Source organism: Miniopterus schreibersii (assembly GCF_964146895.1).
Source record: "Miniopterus schreibersii genome assembly, chromosome: 8".
Taxonomy (NCBI): domain Eukaryota; kingdom Metazoa; phylum Chordata; class Mammalia; order Chiroptera; family Miniopteridae; genus Miniopterus; species Miniopterus schreibersii.
The window spans coordinates 20,363,422-20,386,624 of record NC_138109.1 but is presented as its reverse complement, the minus strand read 5'-3'; the positions used below and the strand labels follow the sequence as shown (position 1 = coordinate 20,386,624).

Below are 23,203 nucleotides of genomic sequence, written 5' to 3'. Positions count from 1 at the left end.
TCAAAGAATGATTCCAATTCTGAAGTAACAATGTTTCTGAAATAAGCTTTCTACTTTTAGCAGTATTATAGAAGCATTTCCCCATGAGATACTCTTATACATTCAGCTAGGAAGGGAAAGTAATAACAAAAAATTAGCTGGTATTGATATTAATTCCATTACTCAGTACTTTTTTCATCAAAACACTACCTAAGATGTTATGGTAATGAACTTAATGCAACATTTTATAATTGATCTTTATTTTACTGGTAATGTTACATGAATAAATTTTAATTAATTTTTTTTCAATAAGTTTGTCATACTCATGAATTTTATAGTTAAGTTGTTTCAAATGCTAATTAATTCACCTTTTATCTCTTTGGTGAATTTTACCCGATGAGAATCAGTCAGAGGTCTTGGTTGCTCATCAATATTATGAATGTCAAGAACTTCACACATGAACTGAATTACAGGTTGTGCTTTGTAGAAGGCAGTGGCAGAAACTAAGAAGAAAAACACAAATAGTACAAATTAATGTTCCCTTAAAAAAATTCAGAAATAATCTCAGGCTCCATGATAATGAACTAGTTATAGAGTTAACATTATCCTTTACACATACTTATAAAAATATTTCCGAAATTAAGCAGTTTCAGTTTGACCTCTGTTTGACTGAAAGACAAGCGCAAGAACAGAAAAGCTAAACACTAGTTTTATTTATTTATTTATTTATTTATTTAAATATATCTTTATTGATTTCAGAGAGAGGAAAGGAGAGGGAGAGAGAGAGATAGAAACATCAATGATGAGAGAGAGTCATTGATCAGCTGCAGCCCGCAACCCGGGCATGTGCCCTGACCGGGAATCGAACCCTGATCGCCTGGATCCTAGGTCGACGCTCAGCCGCTGAGCCACGCCGGGCCGGGCATAAACACTAGTTTTATAATCTCTCTCTTTCCCCATCGTACTTGAATCATTCCATTCTCTACTACATGTACAGAGAAGTGTTCTGGGTATGAGACAAGGCCTGTAAAGGGACAAAGAAGGCCCAAGACCCTTAGCAAATGAGGTTATGTTTTTGGTTTTTTTTCCTTAGCTTCTCTCTCTTTTTCTTAATTGATTTCAGAAAGAGAGGAGGGGAGAGGGAGAAACGTCAGTGATGAGAGAGTCATGGATAGGCTGGCTGCCTCCTGCCCGTCCCCCACTGGGGATTGAGCCAGCAATCTGGGCATGTGCCCTGACCATGATCTCCTGGTTGATGGGTTGATGCCCCACCACTGAGCCACGCTGGCCGGGCCCATATTATTTCTTAAACAAAGCTTTCTATGCCACTCCACACTGTTTATCTATTCTAGTGAGAGTTTTCCCTGTCTTGTACAGATCTGAGTAGACAGCAGTGTTAAATGTTATTAGTGCTAATGCAAGCTATAGGTAGTAACAATAGTAAGGGGTATCTATCCAATGTTATCTAGCTGCAGTTGTAGTTTTCTAACAGTCAATCAGTATTTCTTAATCTTGGGTTTTAGAACTGGAAGAGTTTCACCAATAGTTAGTAGATCACCTTCACACATTTCTTAAATGCATACTTACTGACTGCTATTATGTGCTATACACTAGAGATACAATGAAAAGTAAAACCAAAACAGACAGTAAGCTACATGCTATATTATTTTTCCACTTAAAAAAAAACCATGCCCACTGTCTGTTAAGCTAAGTGTAAACTTTTTATGTGGTTCTCCCTCTTTGGTTTAGCATTATATGCCCTCCACAAAATGTCACTCACCTGTGGAAGAATATTAAGGCTTTAACAACAGCTATCTTAGGATATGTGTGGGTGGTGAGGCTACTATGGATGTTTTTTATTTTCTCCTTTTTATCTTTAAATCTTCATTTTTTAATAGTGAGCACATATTATGTTTTCCTTTGTTATAAATTCAAATAATACATACAGAGTGAAGACTTCCTCCAGTCTCCAAGCAATCATTGTTGGTAGGTATGTACGTATGGACATAGTGTTCTTTTAATATGCACTTACAGAGATAAAATGTACACTTTCCCCCCATTTTTTCCACTATGCTTCTAATCATTTTACCGTTTACCATCTTCTCTAGAAGAATGTGGGCATCTGACGTGACAATGAAATTTAGTGTGTGGGGGGGAAGGCTCTTATAGCCCTGCATTCCATCCGGTAGTTACCCAATCATCTGCCATAAGGCCAACTCAGGGGATGCTTGGCTTCTGTACGCCTCCTCCCCAGAGTCCACTCTGGACTCAACACAGTGGCCTCCCAGGAAGTAGGGGGCCCGGTAGAAGCACCGAGCCAGGCCTAAGTGGTGGCATTTGGACGCTGAACATGTTGCAGAGGTGTGGAGCAGCTCAGAAGATAAAAGGACAATTCACTTTTTAAACTGAAGACAGTGAAAAGACGAACCAAAGAAAAGTCGGTGACTGTGCTAGATGCTGCGGTTGAAAATAATCTAGATATTGATGGTTTTGGTGCATGTGAGTGAACTCTGGCTTGCTCTACCTGTCACCTCATCTCTGAAAAGCACATATATAAGAAATTAGAAGCAATTGCTGAGGAGGAGAATGACACACTTGATCTGGCTAGGGGCTAACAGATCCTGGTTGGGCTGCCAAATCTGACAAAGTCTACGGACAAAATGACTGTTCAAGTACCTTGAGCCATGCCTGCTGCCAGAATAAATAGGAATATTTACACAAAATTTTACCCATTTTTATAATTAATATTTCTTAATGTAATTAAGTGAGCATGGATGTTTGGAGTTACTATTATGACCAGCTTTATTACTTTAATTCACCTTGTATAACTACTGAATTTTGTAGTTTGAAAGTATGCAATCTTTCTTTTGGTTAAATTATAAAAGGCTAATCAAATATTAGAAAATAGTATGATATAACATTACATAATTGCCTTGTTTAGCAACTTTACCAAAATGTTTTCACATAAATCCTATGCCTACCTGCCTATAAAGGTTTAAAAAGGATTTTTATCCCTGTTAGATGTGGGTGAAGACAAAGATCTAAAATGACCTGTCTAGGGCGATATGGTGAGTTAGAAAATCTGTACTAGAACATGCATCTTGTTACGACAAATTAGGTGGTCAGACTGACACTGGAGAAATTACGAAATATCTTATCTAGAACAGTAATTAAGTGTGAATGTGTATGGGAAAAAACTATTGCTTCATGAACTGATTAACTTCAAAGACAGTTGTTATCAATAAATATTTCAAAATTTGGAAACAGAAACCTCTTACAAAAGATGGACTGAATAAATATGAATTAGGTATAAATTTCAATGAGCAAAAATCTGTTTCTCCATCCCTTGGTTAAATCCTTAACATTTTATTAACCTACATATATATGCTTTTTATTCCTTCCCCTTTCAAAATATTTATGTTAAACATTAAAAAAAATCTATTAACAAAATATAGCACATTAATGGGTTAAAGGAAATAACCATACAATCATTCCCATAGATGACAGCCCCCAAAAAACCATCAGATAAAACTCAGCACCATAGGTAATATGATCACTGTACCAGGATTAGAAGGGAACTTTCTTAATTTGATAAAAGTTATCTACCACTAAGAATCCCAAAACACCAATCAGAAAGAAGATATACACCCCTTTGTTCATAGCAGCATTATTTACAATAGCTAAGATCTGGAAACAACCCAAATGCCTATCAGTAGATGAGTGGATAAAAAAGCTGTGTACATTATCCCATGGAATACTATGCAGTTATAAAAAAAGAAGGATCTCTTACCCTTTGCAACAGCATGGATGGACCTGGAGATTATTATGCTAAGTGAAAAAAGCCAGTAAGAGAAAGACAAATATCACATGATCTCACTTATATGTGGGATCTAACGAACAAAATAAACTGATGAACAAAATAGGTCCAGAGACATGGATGCATGGATCAGACAGACAGATCTCAAAGAGAAGGGGGAGGAGAGGACGGGAAGAGATTAACCTAAGAATTTATATGTATATCCACAGAGCCCATGGACACAGATAATAGTGTAGTGAAGGGCTGGAGTGGGGTGGGAGCCAGATGGAGAGGGGTAAAGGGGGGAAAATGGGGGACATCTGTAATAGAGTCAACAATAAAAATAAACTTAAAAAAGCTATCTACCAAAAATCTACAGCAAGTTCAACTTCAGTTAATAGGAAGCTCTAGCTAGCACAGTAATTCAAGTTAAATTAAAAATAAATAAATAAATAAAAGGACCCTAGCTGGTTTGCTTAGTGGTTAGAGGGTGAGCCCGCAGACTGAGGGGTCCTGGGTTCGATTCCAGCCAAGGGAACGTACTCGGTTGCAGGCTTGATCCTGGGCCCTGGTCAGGGTGCATGTAGGAGGCAACCAGCTGATGTGCCTCTCTCACATCGATGTTTCTCCCTCCCTGTCTCCCTCCCTCCCTTCCACTCTCTCTGAAAAGCAATGGAAATAATATCCTCAGATGAGGATTAAAAAATAAACAAACAAACAAATGTAAAGAGAATGGAAAGGGAGAAACAAAATTATTATTCTCTACAATATGACTGTCTACACAGAAAACCCAGTAATCTATAAATTACAGAATTAATAAGAGAGTCCAGCAAGGTTGCTAGATTTAAGATCAACATATGAAAGTAAATTATATTCTTATATATTACCAACCAACTTAAAATGTAATAAAAAAATACTTAAAATCACAACAAAAAATGTAAGGTACCTGGAATGAAATCCAAACAAAAGACGTAACACGTATAGAAGTAATACGTATCTTTACTATTAAAAGATGTTTCAGAAGATTTAAATACATGGAGTAATATAGCCATTTCATGAAAATTATGCCCAAATTAAGCTGCAAATTCAAAGCAATTTCAACTGAAATAGCAACAGGAGCCTGTTGTGGCTCAGTGGTTGAGCGTCCACCCATGAACCAGGAGGTCACAGTTCAATTCCTGTTCAGGGCTTATCAGCTGCCTCCTGTACTCTGATGGGGGGTGTGCAGGAGGCAGCTCATCAATGACTTTCATCATTGATGTTTCTCTCTCCCCCTCTCCCTTCCTCTCTCTAAAATCGATAAAAACATACTTAAGCCCTAGCCAGTTTTGCTCAGTGGTTAGAGCATTGGCCCTCAGACTGAAGAAGACCAGGTTCGATTCCGGCCAAGGGCATGTACCTCAGTTGCAGGCTCAGCACTGGTCAGGGTGCCTGCAGGAGGCAACCAATCTCTCTCACACTGATGTTTCTCTCTCTCTCCCCGGCCCTTCCACTCTCTCTGAAAAGCAATGGAAAAAATATCGAGTGAGGATTTAAAAAAATAAAAACATATTAAAAAAATACCAACAGGATAATCCCCACAACCTCTGGAATTTAAGAAACTGATATGAAAATTAACACAAAAAAGCAATAAAACATGAATAGCCAAGACAATATATATTTTTTTAAATCCTCACCGGAGGATATTTTTTTGATTTTTTTTAGAGAGTGGAAGGAAGGGAGGAGGGGGGGAGAGAGAGAGAAACACTGACGTGAGAGAGACACATCCCAAAGAAGCCCCGGACAGAGCTGGGGACCTTACCTGCAACTGAGGTACATGCAACTGAGGTAACCTTCAGTCCAAGAGCCGACGCTTTAACCACCAAGTAAAACTGGCCAGGGCTAGCCAAGGCAATGTTTCAAGAATAAGGTCAGTCCTACCATTCCTCATGATTTTAGTAATCCTATTCAAGTCAAGAGGCTGTGGGGACAGACACACAGACCAGCAGAATTGACTTGAAAACCTACCTCATACTATACAAAAGCAAATCCCTATTCACACAACTAAATATTAAAAGAAAAACAAAGTTTAGAGTAAAATATAGAATATGTTGATCTTGGAGGTAAGAATTTTCTAAGCAAGATACAAAACTACAAACCATCAAAACTGTAAGAAAAAAAAATACCATAAACAAAGCTAAATACAACAGTCAGGCTATAGATTGGTAGAGCGTATGTTTAACAAACATAACAAACGATTAGTATGTAAGTCCCTATAAATTAAGGTAAAACAATAAAAGTGGCAGGCATTTAATAGAAAAGCTAAGTGTCAAAAACATAAATTTTCACTATTTTTCTTATTCGTAATTAAGGTAATGTATATAAAAACAATATTGAGCTATCATTTTACACCAATCAAGATGGGCAAAAAATTTCAAGACTGGTAACACAAACTGACAAGCCAACGGGAGAATGGAAGCTCTCATAAAGATTATAGGAATTTAAACTGATACAATCAGTCAAGAGAACAAATGGTAATATATGGTAAATCTGAAGATGTACATAATTTCCAACTCAGCAATTCCACTATATTGGAATTTGTACTTAAGAAAAATTCCGTATCTGCAAAAGGAGATATGAGTAAGAATGCTTATTATAGCATTGTATTTAATAGTAAAGAGAATGGAAACAACCTAAATATTCACCAATTGAATGGATAAATGTGTAGTACATTCTTACAATTAAAGTTAATGGGCAGGTGCTAGATTTCAGATAAATAAAATTGAGAAATAAAGTATATACTTTTTTCCCCACTTTCCCAATTTTTGAATGCTGGTATTATTTGTTACAATGCTAGTGTTAATTTTTGTTTATGCAAATAGTACCTGTGACCGTGCTAACTTCATCTGTTAATTCTAATAGGGTTTTATGTTTATTTTTTTAGATTCTTTAGGATTTTATATGTAGACAATTACATCTTCTGTAAAAAGAAATATTTCTTTCTTCACAATATTATACCTTTATTTTTCCTACCTCACTGCACTGGTCTGGATCTCCAGCAAAATACTGAATAGAAGTAGCGAGAGCAAGTATCCTTGCCTTGTTCTTGAGCTTCAGGCAAAAGCATTAAATTTTTTCACCATTCACTATGATGATTCCTGTATATTTTTGTAGATGCTTTGATCAGGTTGAGGAAGTTTTCTTCTATTGCTAGTTTGCTGTAAATTTTTATCATGAGAAAGTTAAAATGTGTCAAATGATTCTTCCGTTGAGAGAATATTTTTTCTCAAGTGTCAGTATCAGAGGTATACTAGCCTTATAAAATTGAGTTGAAAAGCCTTTCCTCCTCTTCTGTTTTCTGAAAGAATTTGTGAAAGACTGGTATTATTTTTTCTTAAGTGTTATATAAAATTCATCGGTGAAATAACTTGGGACTGGAATTTTGTTAGAAAGAATTATGAATTCAATTTCTTTAATAGATACAACGCTATTCAGATTTCTCTGAGTGAATTTTTATAAAGTTGTGTTTAAGTTATTAAATTAATTGGTATAAAGTTGTTCACATTTATACCTTTCAATTTTGAAGGATCTTTAGTGACACCCCCCTTTCATTCTGATTTTTCTTCATTAGTATTGCTAGGAATTTATTAATTTTATAAATACTTTTAAAAGAACAAGCTTTTAGCTTCATTTATTTTCTGTACTGTTTTTCTATTTAAATTTTGCTCTGATCTTTATTATTCCTTACCTTCTACTTTGAGTTTAATGTGTTCTTTTTCTAGCTTAAGACAAAAACTTTGTGTGGTAGCCAACCTCCAAAATGGTCCCTTAATAATTAAGTCTTGCCTTGTGGAATTTGCACCTTTTTGTAAGTCTCTTCTACACTGAATATATCTTATCTGTGTAACTAACAGGATATTAAGAAAATGCCAGAATGTAACTCTCACTGCCAGGCATCAATGTCATTACAGCTTCTGCCTTGCTGTCTTGGATTATATGCTTCAGAGAAAGCCAGATTCAGAGTCATGACACTAAACAGGCCTCCAGTACAAACTTGTTACCAATTGAGTTTTACAGATGTCAAACAAGATTTAATCATCCATTTAAACATTGATTAAGTACCTACCAGACAGGGATTCCTTTATAGGTTGGAATTTAAAAAGGAACCAGAAAAAGCCTCTGCCTTTTATGAACAGACCCTGGGTTAAGATGAAAGATTAGCCACAAGGAGCTCATTTCAAACTCCACTATAACTACAGTAAGGAATTAAAAACAAACACACAAAAAGACATAAACCTAGAAGAAGGGGAGATCAGAAAACAGTGCATCAACATTTTAGAAGATGAAAACAAGTTGACAAGTTGTAACTGACATAGTAGATCCAAGAAAACGAAATTCCAAACCAGCTGTTGGGAATAAGAAACAGTTGCATTTACACTATAGAATTCTCAAAAAGCACAAGATGTGGCAATACTAGGTACCTCTGAAGCTGGTGACAGGAGGATGGGGGTGGTGCAGAAAAACACAGAGAAAAGCTGAGAAGCAGGTCAAGTCCTAGATCCCTTGTCTAGCTACACATTACTGAACTGCCTCTTCTTCATCCCTGACTAAGTCTGGAGTTTTATTCTTTGGAAAAAGTAAAAGGCTCTTTGGGAAGAGGATATCTGGTACAACGGAAGGCACAGGACTAAACCAAAAACAAGGGATTAAATAACTATAAATATTAAATGCTGAATGCAGACATTCCCCAAGCCAGAATCCCCAACTTGGCCTCCAGAAGGCAGGCAATTAGACTATTACTCTCAGGCAGGAGTTTGGAAGACTCCTGTTTGGGTAACTTGATTAGCCAACAGGAGAGACTTAAGGATTCTAATGTTGTAGATTCTCCAGCATCAGCCTACTGAAATCATCCAATGAAGAAACTCAGTCAACATGCCCTATTGATGCATTCAAAGTTCCTACTCAGTGTTTATACTCCCAGTGAATCGTGAGTAAATATTCAAGTATACTACATATTTGAGAAAAGTCTCCAAAGTGGAAGACAGATTAAGAACATACATATTTGGAGAAATAATAAGCATGTACAGGATAAAGAAACACCAAAATAAATTATTCTTGGAGATAAGAGAGGATACTGCATTTATCAAACTATTAAGAACAGTATGCTGTAATAAAATAACATTCGGGAAATAAAAAAAAGAACTATTAGAAATTAAAAACATAATAACAGAAAAGAAAAAGTGAATAGAGGGTTAGAAGGTGAAGATGAAGACATTTTCCAGAAAGTAAAGCAAAACAAGGGAAACAAAAAGACAATGTATATACACTTAAAATGGGTGAATTTTATGGTGTGTAAATTAAACCTCACTAAAGCTATTTAAAAACGGAGCACTGCTTTCGCTCTGGCCGGGTGGCTCAGTTGGTTGGAGCATCCTCTTGTACACCAAAAGGTTGTGGGTTCAATCCCCAGTCTGGGTGTGTGTGTGAGGCAACTGATCAGTGTTTCTCTCTTACGTTAATGTTTTTCTCTCCCTTCCTCTAGCTCTCAAATCAATAAAAACCCCAAAACATACCCTCAGGTGAGGGGGGGAAAAATGGAGCACTGCTTTCAAATTTACGAAAGAAAATTACTTCCAACATAAAAACCAAGCTAAACTACCGCCTAGGTTTGTTGATATTTTTCCAATGTGTAAAGTGTCCAAGAAAAATTGCCTACTATGTACCTTTTTCTCATGAAACTTCTGAACATTAAAAAAAGGGAATGGGGGAGAAAAGGGATATAGAAACAGAAGATCAATTTAGGAGAAAGACAAAATTTCCCAGTGAGATAGTGAAGTGTGATCCCAAGACGACAGCTGTGCATCAAATATGAAGGGCACGCTTGGACCAGACTGAAACAAGGTGAATCAAGAAACAGCTTTGCATAATCCATGGACATACAATAGTGTGGTAAAGGCCTAGGGTCGTGGGTGGGGGCAGGGTAGAAGGGGTCAATGGGGAAAAACGGGGACATCTGTAATACTTTCAACAAAAAGATTAAAAGAGAGACAGATTTGAAGAAGACTGTCATTGACTGCAGCCATTATACTGGTCTTCTAATATGAGGATACAGACCGGGCAAGCCTGATACAGATATCTGTACTTGGCCCTGCTTGACCTGGTGTTGATAAAGTTCCTGCCCTGCCTGCCTGAAATCAGACTTTAATTTCACCCTAAAGAAATGTTCTGCTTTCATCTACTTCTGAGAAGACTAATATGAATATTATAAAACTCAAATTATTTCTTAATCTTATACCTGAACTCAAGACAAACATGAAGCAAGTAACACCAATATTGTGATTAATAAATTACTTACTAAAAATCTGTTTTCCTTACAAAGAACTTTTGACTCTTAAGCAGAATAAATTATAATTTTACAACCATTTTTATTTTCTGATTACTTTCTTCTAGGAGCAAAATACAGTGAATGTGTTATAGAAAGCTACTTTTTACTGAAAAGCACAAAAAAAGTAAATAAAATTACATTTCTCAACTTAGCTGTCCTGGGCCTAACATTTGTCTGCCAGAAATCTTGCTTCTTAAGGGATACAGTAGAGAGCTGTGAATATTGAGAGCATAAGCTTTGGAGTCAGAACAGTTGACTCTATCTTTTAATTATCAACTACGTGACCTTGAGCCTTAAATGTAAACTATGGTTACATTTAAGTATAGGTTTAACAGGTTATATCTATCACACATAAACTATTTAATATAAGTATAAAATATAAACCATGTGATCTTTCGAGAGAGAAAGTCAATTTAGAGATTTTTCACTCTCTAAACTTCAGTTGGGGGTATCATCTAACTCATACAACTGCGGTGGAGTTTATATGAGATAATTAATGTAAAACCCTTAACATTCTCTCTGGTATGTAATAAGAGGTAAATAAAAATATCTTAAGGGAGATACAACTAATAAACGCCAGATGCATTGTGATGCTCTTAAAATGCAAGAATCATAATAGTAAAATGAAAGTTGAAAATGAGTTTGGCCTAAAGCAGGCTAAACTAAAAATAAATTCCACATTTCATTGAATCTAAGATGCCAATGAAGGTACGGTTTACCAATACTTTATGTAACCTAAAAAAGAAATTTGCCAATTAAACTGGCAAACCATCAGCTCTAAGACATCTCCCAATTTCAGAGATGAAGAAATGTGAAAAAAAATTTTTTTGAGTCTTAGATTGGTAAAATGAAGTAAGTTTAATTTTGATTATGTAGTTGAGAGTTAGGATATTAAGTACCATGAAAACAACAATTTTGAAGACAAGATTAAGTCACATAATTAGAATTAAATTGCTCTTTTTCTCAGAGTACTCTTCCATGCTTATCTCTACCATCAATTTCAACTAGCTCCCATCTGTCACTTCCTCAGAGAAATGTTCCTCTGTGTTATACGCTCCCACTGCACTCAGTACTTCTTCACAGTACTCATTATATTGTTGAATACCAGTCTTCTCCAGTAGATTTCAAGTCCAATAAAGGCTGTTTTAAATTCAGTGCAATATACCAAGTGCAAGGGTTGCAATCTCAGTATCACACAGAAACAAAAAAGGAAATATAAGCAAGTAAGGTGGTCAGTGCAGTATTTTCACTCATTTTTCATAGCAGTATTACATATTAGTACAATTAAAAAAACCAATTCACAATTTTTGGCTTTATTTTCATTTCATTAAGATATATAGATCTTTTAAAAAATACTGTTGATCTGATTTCTTTGCTTCACAATGGCACAAGTTAGCTATACACTTTATTTACACAAATAAATATACTCTGGCATTTTTCTTGAAATATGCAGCCTTTCAGGTCTCTTTCTTCTCCCTACCACAACCAACCTATCCCATTTCTCTTCGTACTTTCTAACTGAAGGGAACCAGTATCTTGAAATTGGTATGTATTTGTCTCATCTAGGTTTTTATTATTTTACTGCATTTGCATGTACCCAGTATATACTTTCGTTCTTTTTAAAATTTACATAAATAACATGTCCTTTTGCTATTTGCTCTGCCCCAACTTTGTTTTCAATATTGATGGGTTAATGTAGTCAAGTTTATCAGTATTTCTTTTATGACTTATAAATTTATATTTTGTTCGATGTTAGAGATAGACTTTTATTTTTTTCCTAAAAGAATCTCTGAGTTTGCTTTTCAAATTTAGAATTTATAATCCACCTAGAAATAAATTTGGGGTATGATGTGAGGTGAGTCTAATTATTTTTTCATACAGTGAACAAGTATATGAACACCATTAATTAAACATTCTACTCTTTCATTAGTGTTTTAAAACGACACCTTAACATTTACAAAGTTTTCATATAAACACACGTGGTATATTTTTTAGGCTTTGTATTCTACTTCATTAATCTGTCTATCCCTGCACTTAAAAACAGTATGCTATAATTATTATAGTTTTAAAATAAGGAGGGCAATTCTTCCCTCTTTATTCTTTTAAAAAATTATACTGGCTTTTAATAGCATCTTGATCATATTTTTCCCAAGTATAACATAACATTCTAACAAATACTTTAAACATCATCAAGGACAGACAAATAGGGGTACAGTGATTATCACATTGATCACTTTCCTTACATTAAACTGGTTACAAAAGTGAAAAAAAATTATACTGGCTTTTTCTGGTCATTCAATTTTTCATATAAATCTTAATATTGACTTTTTAATAAAACCCTATTGGGATTTTAACAGATTTTAATCTGTAATTACATTTACAGATTACTTTTTGGAGAATGAACATATCAAATTGAGTCTTTTCAATAAGCCTAATATATTTCATTCACTTAGTATTTCTCTTATGTCTTTTAATAAAATTTTGAATTTTAAGGACCTCTCAGAAATCTTTTATTTCTCTGTACCTCCTTTTCATTCCAAACTCTTGACTTCATAATGTTTGTTAGAGCTTAGCTAAAACATCATTTACTTCTACGTTCTTCAAATATTCTAGGTGTACTTGGATGCTCCTCCTCTATGCTCTTGGTTTTACTTATTCTTTGCTTAATATGACCAAGAGTTGTGCTAGGCATGGTGGGTGCATACACTGATGACTAAGATTAGCTTCATAAAGCTTTCATTCTAATAGGAGACACAGAACAATAAAACTTGTCATTCAGGATGACACATGCTATTACAGGGAAAGTACACTGTGCTATGGGAATACATAAGAGAAATACCTAACTCAGACTTGGGGGGTGAAGGGTGTCAAATACTGCTTCTCAAGGAAGTAACATGTAGACTGAAACCTGTAAGAAGAACAGAAGTTAGCAAACACAATAGTGACTAAATATCATAGTACTGACATCCTTGTCTTACTCTTGGTTTTGTTGGAAAAGCTCCCACTGCTTAACTGTGAAATCATCTACTCTTTGAATGTTTCCTCCTTTAGCTTCCTTGACACCACTTTTTTGGCTCTCATGCTGCCTGTGATAATTGTTAATTGCTCACTGGACCCTCTACCTTTCTTAAATACTAGTCTTCCCCATGGCATTATCCTTCTCATTCATTTTTAATCTAAATACTATCCTAAAGAAGTTTTTCCACTTCTACAGTTCAAGTATGGATTTATATACTGAGGAGTCCAAAAAAAATTTTTTTAGCTCCTACCATTACAGATTTTCATACCTACATTTCCAACTACATACTAAATTTCTCTGCTCGTATGTCTCAAAGATCCTCAAGCTTTAGATATATTAACATGTGATCTATTTTTATAAAAGGTGTATACTACCAACTAATGAGCAACAGCAGATCTACCTTCCATATTCAGTTCACAGCATAACTATTCATACCTGGTATGAATGAGTCACTATTCTGAATGTATGTTGGCAAATATACCCTCCTTAGAAGCTAGTTTATAACACAGCACAGTTACTAAGTCTGAGATTTGGGAACATGAAGGCTGTTTCAAAGATTGAATAATCACAGAATTTTGTAGGCAAGGTAAGTTTTTTTTAAATGTGTCAATTTGCCTAGACTACTAGTTGCCAGTTATTCAATCAAACACTAATCTAGCTATTGCTGTAAAGATACATTATAGATGTAATTAAAGTCCATAATCAGTTGACATTAGATTATCCTAGATAATACAGGTGGGCCTTATTCAGTCAGTTGAAAGGCCTTAAAAGCAGGCTTCAGGCTTCTCCCAGACAAAGAAATTCTACATATTTACAGCAGCTTCAGCCTGTGCCCATGAGTTCCAGTCTGCCCTTCCAGGCAGCCTACCCTAAGGATTTCAGACTTGCCTAGCTTGCCCCTACAACTGTGTAAGCCAAATCTCTCTCTATATATCTCCTACTGGTTTCTGCTTCTCTGGTTGAATGTAACTAATAAACCAAGCTTGAGGTTTATTTACAGAAACAATCCCTTAAAAAAACCTAGTAAACCCTCTGGTCTATTCATTTCCAATGAGTTCCATGTGTCAGTAACTATACCAGAGTTTTTTTCTGGAAATGGTTCCTTAAACCTTTTTTTTTTTTTTTTTAAACTTAATCCTTGCAGTATGTTCCTTCCTCTCCATCCCACATTAGACCATCACCATCTCTTACCTGAACTAGTGATTGAAAAAGCCTCCTAACTGGCTTCTCAGATTAGTTTTTTCTCCTCTATCTATTCTCCACACTGCTGCCAGAGGTCTCTTTCTGGAAAACAAATATGATCATGTCACTATCCTTCTTAAATACCTTTGAAGTCTTCCTACCTACAGGATAGAGGTATTTGTTTACTATTTCATTAATTTCTATTTTTAACTCTTATTTCCTTATATTTTTCTTTGCATTTAATTTTCTAACTTGTTGAGATGACTGGGTATGTTACTGATACTTTTCTTCTTTTATAATAGCATTTAAGGTTTTAAATTCTCTCTAAGCATTGCTTTAGCCAATCATACCAGTATATACACTTTCATTATCCTTCAGTTCAAAATACTTAAAATTTTCATTGTGATTTCTTTGACTAATGTGTTAGAGATTATTTATTAAAAATACTCAAAGCTGGACTTTAAGTTTCAGTAGGAAAATAGCAGCAATTTATTTCCAGATTTTCCCACTTTTCTCAATACAGAGCTACAAAGAGAACGTTAAAAAAAGAGAACAAGTCTATATCTTCAGTGAAGTTATAGGACAATAAAAATCTGAAAATGCCAAGTTATAAGTAAATATGGCCCCAAGTACTTGGGACTAGGAGAACCTATGAAAGAGAGAAGGACAGGAAGTATATAAGGAGCCTAGTGAGGGAACAATAAATTTTCACTCCCAGGAAGAGAGGGTCCTATCCTAAGTGGAAACTGCAATGTTTAGAACTGAATTAAATGGGGGAATGTCAGAGGAAGTAGAGAGAGGTGTAGAAAGTGTCATGAGATTGAGTGGAGGGTGATTTATGAGTGACAGATCTCAGATAGGAATACCCTTCTTAAAGCAAGGCATGAATTTTTCTTCTGTAATATCAAACTTACAGAAAAGTTAAAAGAATAGTATAAAGACCTCCTGAACAACCTCCACAAATTCTCTAAGTGTTAACATTTGAGCAGCCACTTTAAAAGGCAGGAGCTGTATCAGCAGAAGCTAGTAAGGACCTGGTGGAACTCATGGAGAGTAGTTCACACCCCTTAAACACGTAAATTACTGAGAGGCAAAGGAGATATGGTTATATTTTGAAGAAAGAACCCATAAAGCAACAGGACAGAGGTTAAGCAGAAAAACCTGGAAAACTAACTTGCTCCTAATGTCCTATTCCACCTCTCCCTTCTACTCCAGCCTCTTCTAACAGGTGGTTTGGAAAAACTAGTATCATTTAAATATGAATAACAAAAAAGTGATGAGTATCCATACAAAGATACCATAAGAAAGTGTAAAAAGGCAGCACAACATCCCTGATGAAGAAAAACAAAAAATATCATCGCAAAGTAGACGAATATTAATTCAAAGATTCTTAAAAAAAAAAAAAAAAAAAAAAAAAAAAAATATATATATATATATATATATATATATATATATATATAGATTTCAGAGAGAGGAAAGGAGAGGGAGAGAGAGAGATAGGAACATCAGTGATGAGAGAGTCATTGATCAGCTGCCTCCTGCATGCCCCCGACTGGGGATCGAGCCCGCAACCCGGGAATGTGCCCTGACTGGGAATCGAACCCCGATCTCCTGGATCCTAGGTCGACGCTCAACCGCTGAGTCATGCCTGGCTGGTCTAATTCAAAGATTCTTAATGTAGCCATGATGAAAGATCTCAGAGAAGAAATTTAAGAACTCAGGAAAGAGCGTATCAACAAAAGGTAAAATAAGCACTGCATAACTCATTTAAGAAATGGAAGAAAATTTTTTTAAAATTAAAAAAATGAACACTAAACTACTACAACTAGCACATGGTAAAAATTATACCACAAAAGGGACAGAAAGGAGCAAATAGGATAGAAATAATAATCTTATTTAAAAAGATAAAAGACTTGAACTTACATTTTCAAAGGAAATCCCATGTTTTAAAATAAAACTGACACGAAACAGTCAATACTGAGAAATAATCTAGTAAAGTAATTATGAAAAGTACTTAAAAAGGAAAAGAAAATCAAGCTGACATCATAATTCTGTATAAACACTCACTGTCAGAAGACAGTGGAAATATACCTATAAGGTACTCAAGAAAGTATGAGTCAATAATTTTATGTCTGGTCAAGCAGTTCTTCAGGAACAAGGCTTGAGACAAATGGTTTTCAAAACGCAAAAACTCTTATTCATATTAGCCCTTCTTGAAGAAACAACTTGAGGATACAACGCAAACAAGAGATGACAGGAAAAATGTCAGGAAAAGACAGGTAGTGAACAACACATTTAATCATAGATTTAAGATGAAAACAAATGGACATACAGGTGACAGAGGGAATGTAACTGTTATATAATCTAACAACGCAGGAATCATAATACATACAAATAAATGAATGACAGGAGCAGAAAACATAAAAGTAGAATAAACTCACTGATTGTACCTTATAGTAATAGACAGTCAAAGATGAAAGTCAAGCAGTAAAATTTTAAGCAAAATTAATAGGTCAAGAAGCATGGATGGGCAGATTCGGAAACAAGATGCTGGCGTAGGTATAACAGCTGTACCCACTCCCTCCCACAACCGCATCAAAATTACAACTAAAATACAGAACCACCATCACTCAGAACCTCCTGAAAACTGGCTGAACAAAAGCCCTACAACCAGGGAGCTGAAGAAGCACCGAGACCAGTAGGAGGGATGGAGATGGGAGTGGATCGGGGCTGAATCACGGCCATAGGCCCACACCCGGTGACGCCATTTAAACCCGGGAGGGAATCTCAGAGGTGGGGGTTTCCTGGAGGAGTGAGAGGTCCCAGCCCCACATCGGGACCCAAGCCCAGGGCTCCAGGGCCGGGAAGAGAAGTCCCCACAACTTTGAGCTGTGAAAACCAGTGAGGACTGTCGCTGAAGGACTTGGAGGCTGCGGGAGCCCCAGACAGCTCCTCTTAAGAGGCTGGCACATGGACTCACTCAGACATGCTACCTCTGAGCCCCAGCAGCTGAAAGGAACCTGGGACACTCGGGGAGGAACTAACTTGCCTGAAATCGGGGTGAGAAGTGGAGGGGCAGCTTTCTCCCCAACAGAAGAGCTGGCAGAGGCCACTGCCCCTTTCGTGAGCCCTCCCCCAAAAGAGCCGCCAGGCAGGCGCCATATTTGAACTGCCAGAACCTGACTCACACCTTTGGCCCCACCCCGTGATTCCTGGAGGCCCCGCCCCTCCCCACCTGCAGGCTCATCCAAGCCTTTTCCAGGGGCTTTTCTATCCAAGTGGCCTCTCGAGCCGAATGCATAGGACTTTCCTAAAATCTCTCAAACAAGCAGCAGCATGCCCCAAACAGCTTGATAAATGACCCCAGGCCTGGCACTAGTGGCAGCCTGCATTGGCTCATAGCTTGGCCTCTGCTGGACACCTCCAAACCCAGCACAAGTAGCAGCCAACTACTGTTTGCTAAGTAGCTCATGCTGGGTGGCTCTGGGCAAGGCACTGGCAGAAGCCAACTATGCACCTCCTGGGAGGCCCCAGAGACAGTGCACCTGGTGGTCAGACTCAACCACCCTGGATTACAACCCTATGACATCCATGAGTGACACACTCAAGGGGTGCACTTGGTGAACACCAAAGCTCCACTGAAGTAAATCCTGCTCCATGGGGGTGTCTCCAGCACAGCAACTCTCTGGCTGTAGTTGCAGCTGGTCCTCACAGCCGATTGGCCTAGAGGTCAATTCCTCCCAGTGACGCCAACAGCAATCAAGGCTCAACTACAACAGGACAGTGCACACTGCCCACACAGGGGAGCACCTAGAAGGCCCAGCTCAGGTGACTGGGGAGGCTGAGCCACTAGACTCTACAGGACACCTCCTACACAAAGCCACTCTACAAATTCCAGGAGACATAGCAGCTCTACCTAATACATAGAAACAAACACCTACCTGGAAGCAGCCCAAATGTGGAGGCAAAGAAACATGTCACAAAGAAAAGAAGAAATCTCTAGAAGAGGAACTATATGAAATAGAACCAAGCAAGCTACTAGATAGAGTTCAGAATTATGGTTATAAGGATGCTCAAGGATATTAGTAAGACTATTACAAAAACAAGTGAGACCATCAATGACACAATAAAGTATCAATCAGAAAGGAAGGCTACAGGAGCTGAAATAAAGAACAATTGACAGGGAATCAACAGTAGAGGACACTGAGAATCAAAGCAGCAATTTGGAATGTGAAGAAACAAAAAACACTCAACCAGAAGAGCAAAAAGAAAAAAGATTCCAGAAATATGAAGATAGTATAAGGAGTCTCTGGGACAACTTCAAAGGGCTCAACATTCGTATTATTGGGATAACAGAAGGAGAAGAAAGAGAGCAAGAAATTGAAAACCTATTTGAAAAAATAATTACAGAAAACTTCCCCTACGTGGGAAAAGAAATAGACTTACAAGTCCAGGAAGCACAGAGTCCCAAACAAGAGGAACCCAGAGGCCCACAGCAAGACACATCATAACTAAAATGCCAAAGGTTAAAGACAGAGATAGAATCTTAAAAGCATCAAGAGAAAAGCAGTTAGTTACCTAGAAGGGAGCACCCATATGACTATCAGCTGATTTCTCAACAGAAACCTTACAGGCCAGAAGGGAGTGGCAAGAAATACTCAAAGTGATGAAAAACAAGAACCTACAACCAAGATTGCTCTACTCAGCAAAGCTACCATTCAGAATTGAAGGTCAGATAAAGAGCTTCTTAGACAGAAAAAAGCTAAAGGAGTTCATCACCACCAGACCAGTTCCACAGGAAATGTTGAAGGGTCTTCTTTAAGAAGCAGCTAATGAACAAAAGAACCTGACAAATGAAACAGATCCAGTGACATTGACCCAGGCAACAGATGATCACATTTCAAATGATAGAGGGAAGAGGGGAGAAGATGGGAAGAGATTAACCAAAGAAGTTATATACATATATGCAAAACCCATGGACACAGACAATGGGGTGAAGGCCTGGGGAGGGGGTGGGAGCGAGGTGGAGGGGGTCAATTCAGGGGGCAAATGGGACACCTGTAATACTTTCAACAATAAAAATAAATTAAAAAAAAAGAGGCATGTAGGCATGGAACAAACTGACAGATCTCAGAGGGAAGCGGGGGCAGGAAGAGATTAACCAAAGAACTTATATACATATATTCATAGCCCATGAACACATACAATAGTGTGGCGAAGGCCTGGGGTGGGGTGGGGGCTGGGTGGAGGAGGGCAAAGGGGAGAAAATGAGGGACATCTGTAATACTGCCAACAATAAAAATAAATTTAAAAATTTAAGCAAAATGATAAAGGAGAAAATAATGCTATAATAGCTAAAACTAATTAGTAAAGGAGGGGGAGGAAAGAAAGAAAAGAATAAAGCTAATGTAATTGTTACTCATTAAGAAAAACAAAAGACACACTGCTCATTAAGAAAAACAAAGAAAGTTGAGTACTACATGAAGTTATAAGTATAAAGGTTAACCACTTGTAGGGGATAAAAGACCTTCTTAACATCAAAACTATCATTTAAAAAGCACAAAACAGACCAGTTAGTTTAAGAAGCATATAATCAGAAAATACAACAAATAATTTGATACAACTAAGATGAAACATGTAATGTTATTCCTATCTATCTGGCTCAACTGATCCATTAACAGCAAAAAGTTTTGAACTGATCCAAAAGCAAAACCACTCTATGCTGTCGCCAAGATAGCATACAAAGGAAAATATAAAGGAAATGAAAATTTAGGCCCTGTTCAGGTAGCTCAGTTGGTTAGAGCATTGTCCCCATACAGGTTTAATCTTCGGTCAGGGCACATACAAGAAGCAACCAATGAATGCATAAATAAGGAGAACAACAAATCGATATCTGTCTGTCTCTCCCTCCCTCCCAAATCAATAAATAAAAATAAAATTAATGAACAGGATAAGGTTCAAAAAAACATGGTTTGTAATCCTTTATTTAGATAATGTGGACAGATTTTGGCCAAAAAGTATATAAAAAAGACATTTTACCATTGTAAAAGAGACAATTCACAATGAAAAACACACATGTATGTTTATGTTCCTGATAATACAGCAGTAACATTAAGAAAGGAAAAGTGATAGGAGATAAAAGAAGAAAGACAGAACACAATAAAAGGAAATTTAAATTTATTTTTCTCAGTCTGAGAGAACAAGCACACAAAAATAAGGAAATAAATGATCTAAACAATGTAATCAAAATGATAATGCTGATAGATATTCATTTAACTCTCCCCAAATAATTGAATATACCTTATTTTTTAAAAATATTTTTAAATTGATTTTGGGGGGGGAGAAACCTCAATTGGCTGCCTCCTGCACGCCTCCTACTGGGGATCGAGCCCACAACCTGGGCATGTGCCCTGAAGGGGAACTGAACCAGTGTCCTTTTGGTGCATGGGACTACTCTCAACCAACTGAGCCACACCAACCAGGGCTACACCTTATTTTTAAATAGCTACTGAACTTTTGAGAAAATTGACTACATATTAGGCTACTAAAAATACCTCAACGAATTCTAAAATTAGAAATACAAAATACATTTTCTGATTAACAATACAGTAAAATGAAAAATTTATAACAAAATCAGAAAATAAAAAGATCTTCCATCTGAAAAGTTAAAGTCTCTCAACATTTGGGTAATAGGGAAAATACAAATAAAATCTGTAGTGTTTCTTAAAAATATAATAAAAATACTACATATTAGAAGCTTTGGAAAATAGCTAAAACAGAAGGAAATTTATTGTTTTAAATACTTTTATCAATAAGAAAAACAAGAAAGTAAATGAGTTACTAATATAGCTCCAGAAGTTACAAAAACAACTAAATTAACTGAAATAGAGGGAAAAAGACATAAAGTTAAAAGCAGAAATTAAGATGGTTAAAAAAAAGAAAGTCAGAAAACTGAAAAAAATAAAAATTTTTTTTCCAAAGGCTCTTCCGCTGAGGGTGGGGAAATCAGTTGATTAAACTACTACCTCTCCTAATCAAGAGTAAAAATAAAAAGGACAAAGTACAAACATACAAAATAAAAATGGGGGTAAACCACAGAAATAGATAAAATTTCAAAAAATAAGAAACTACTTTATAAAACTCTATACAAATAAATATAGATAAAACAATTTTCTAGTAAGATATAACGTACCTAAACTGAACCAAGAGAGCCTAAACAGACTGATTTCCATAAAATAAATGGAAGAAGTTTTAAAAGAGCTACCTATCAAACAAAACAAAAAACACAGGCCACAACAGTTTTCAGGGGAATGCTACCAAATTTTAAAAGAGCTGATAACTTCAACACTATTTAAAAATTGTTGTACATCTTAAAAAATGAAAAATTTCCAAATTCTTTATAAAATATAGCATTAATACCAAAACTTGAAAAAGAATGCACACAAAAAGAAAAGATTGCAGATCAGATCCATCCTACTTTTACATTTTAATTAAAAAGGTAAAGTATTAACAAACAGGATTCAGCATCACATTAAAAGAATCCAGAAACATTACTTTGGTTCAATGCTTGTTTAAAAAAAGAGAAAGATGGTATCATTAGCTCCATAAATGCTAAAAAGACACCTGAGAAAATTCAACATACATTCCTGATTAAAAGTACTTAATAGGAAGCAACAGATCCTCCTATACATACATACATACATATGCATTATACTTAATGCAGAAACTGTGGAAGTATTCTTTTAAAGTCAGGAATAAAAAGAGGATGCCAACTAATCACTAATGTTTAACACATTAGTCCTATCTTAATATTAGTCAATATAACCTGATGAAAGGTATACAAATCTAAAGTAAGAGGTAAACCTATCACTATCTATAGGTGAAATGATTATAATCTAGAAACTCCACGAAAATCACTTAAAAAACGACTATAAACAATAATGGAATTCAATAAGGCACAGAGAAATATCAGTACATAGAACTCAAAAGCCTTCATGTTTTTTTGTTTTTCGTTTTTTAATCCTCACCCGAGCATACTTTTTCCATTGCTTTTCAGAGAGAGTGGAAGGGAGAGGCAGAGAGAGAGAGAGAAACACCAATGTGAAAGAGACAAATCGATTGGTTGGCCTTCGGCAAGTGCCCCTACTAAAGCTGGAGATTGATCCTGCAACTAAGGTGCATGACCCTTGGCCAGAATCAAACTGGGACCCTTCAGTCCGCAGTCCAACACTCTAACCACTGAGCCAAACTGGCTAGGGCAAAAAGCTTTCATGCTTATAAACAATGACCAATTAGAATCTCTAAACTCATTTAATAGCAAAAATATGGGAGAAAATATCCAGGAATAACAAGAAATGTGCAAATTTTATGTGAGAAAAACTTTAATACATTCCTGAAGAAAACAAAAGCAATCTTGAACAAATGGAATGGCATAGTATTTTCTTTGACAGAAAGATACAATATTTTAAAGATGCAAATTTGTCCTAACTTAATTTATAAATATGAGATGTCAATAAAAATAATAGCTCATCCTCCCACACCCACTGGATCTAGACAAGGTGTTTCTAAAGCTTATATGGTAAACGAAATAAAAATGGCCTAGAAAAACCTGAAAGAAAAAAATGAGATTAGATATTAAAAGACATAAACTACTGACAAATACTTTTGTTTGTGTGTGTAGACACACACACACACACACACACACACGGATAAATTTCTATGTGGCAAAAAGCAAAAATAAAACCATACCAAAGGCCAAAAGACAAATAACAACCAAGAGGTATTATCTATAATTCACATCACAGAAAAAGGGCCAATCTCCTCAATTTAGAAAGCTCTCTCAGTACATGAGAAGAACATCCAA

The 23,203-nt window shown here is 36.2% G+C and overlaps 1 protein-coding gene across 6 annotated transcripts in view; it reads right to left on the bottom strand.

Moving 5' to 3' along the window:
• The window catches only part of LOC308560191 (protein argonaute-3), an 87,601-nt gene that overhangs the window by 38,261 nt on the left and 26,137 nt on the right, over positions 1-23,203 (bottom strand). For 3 of the 6 annotated variants that reach the window (XM_081143939.1, XM_081143938.1, XM_081143940.1), the window contains one exon: positions 348-482. In XM_081143939.1, the coding sequence (XP_081000065.1) occupies positions 348-482 (135 nt within the window). Of the gene's footprint in view, positions 1-347; positions 483-6,787; positions 7,113-12,978; positions 13,048-14,349; positions 14,386-23,203 lie in introns of those variants that run through there. The other 3 variants (XM_081143941.1, XM_081143943.1, XM_081143942.1) reach the window with 3 other exon arrangements.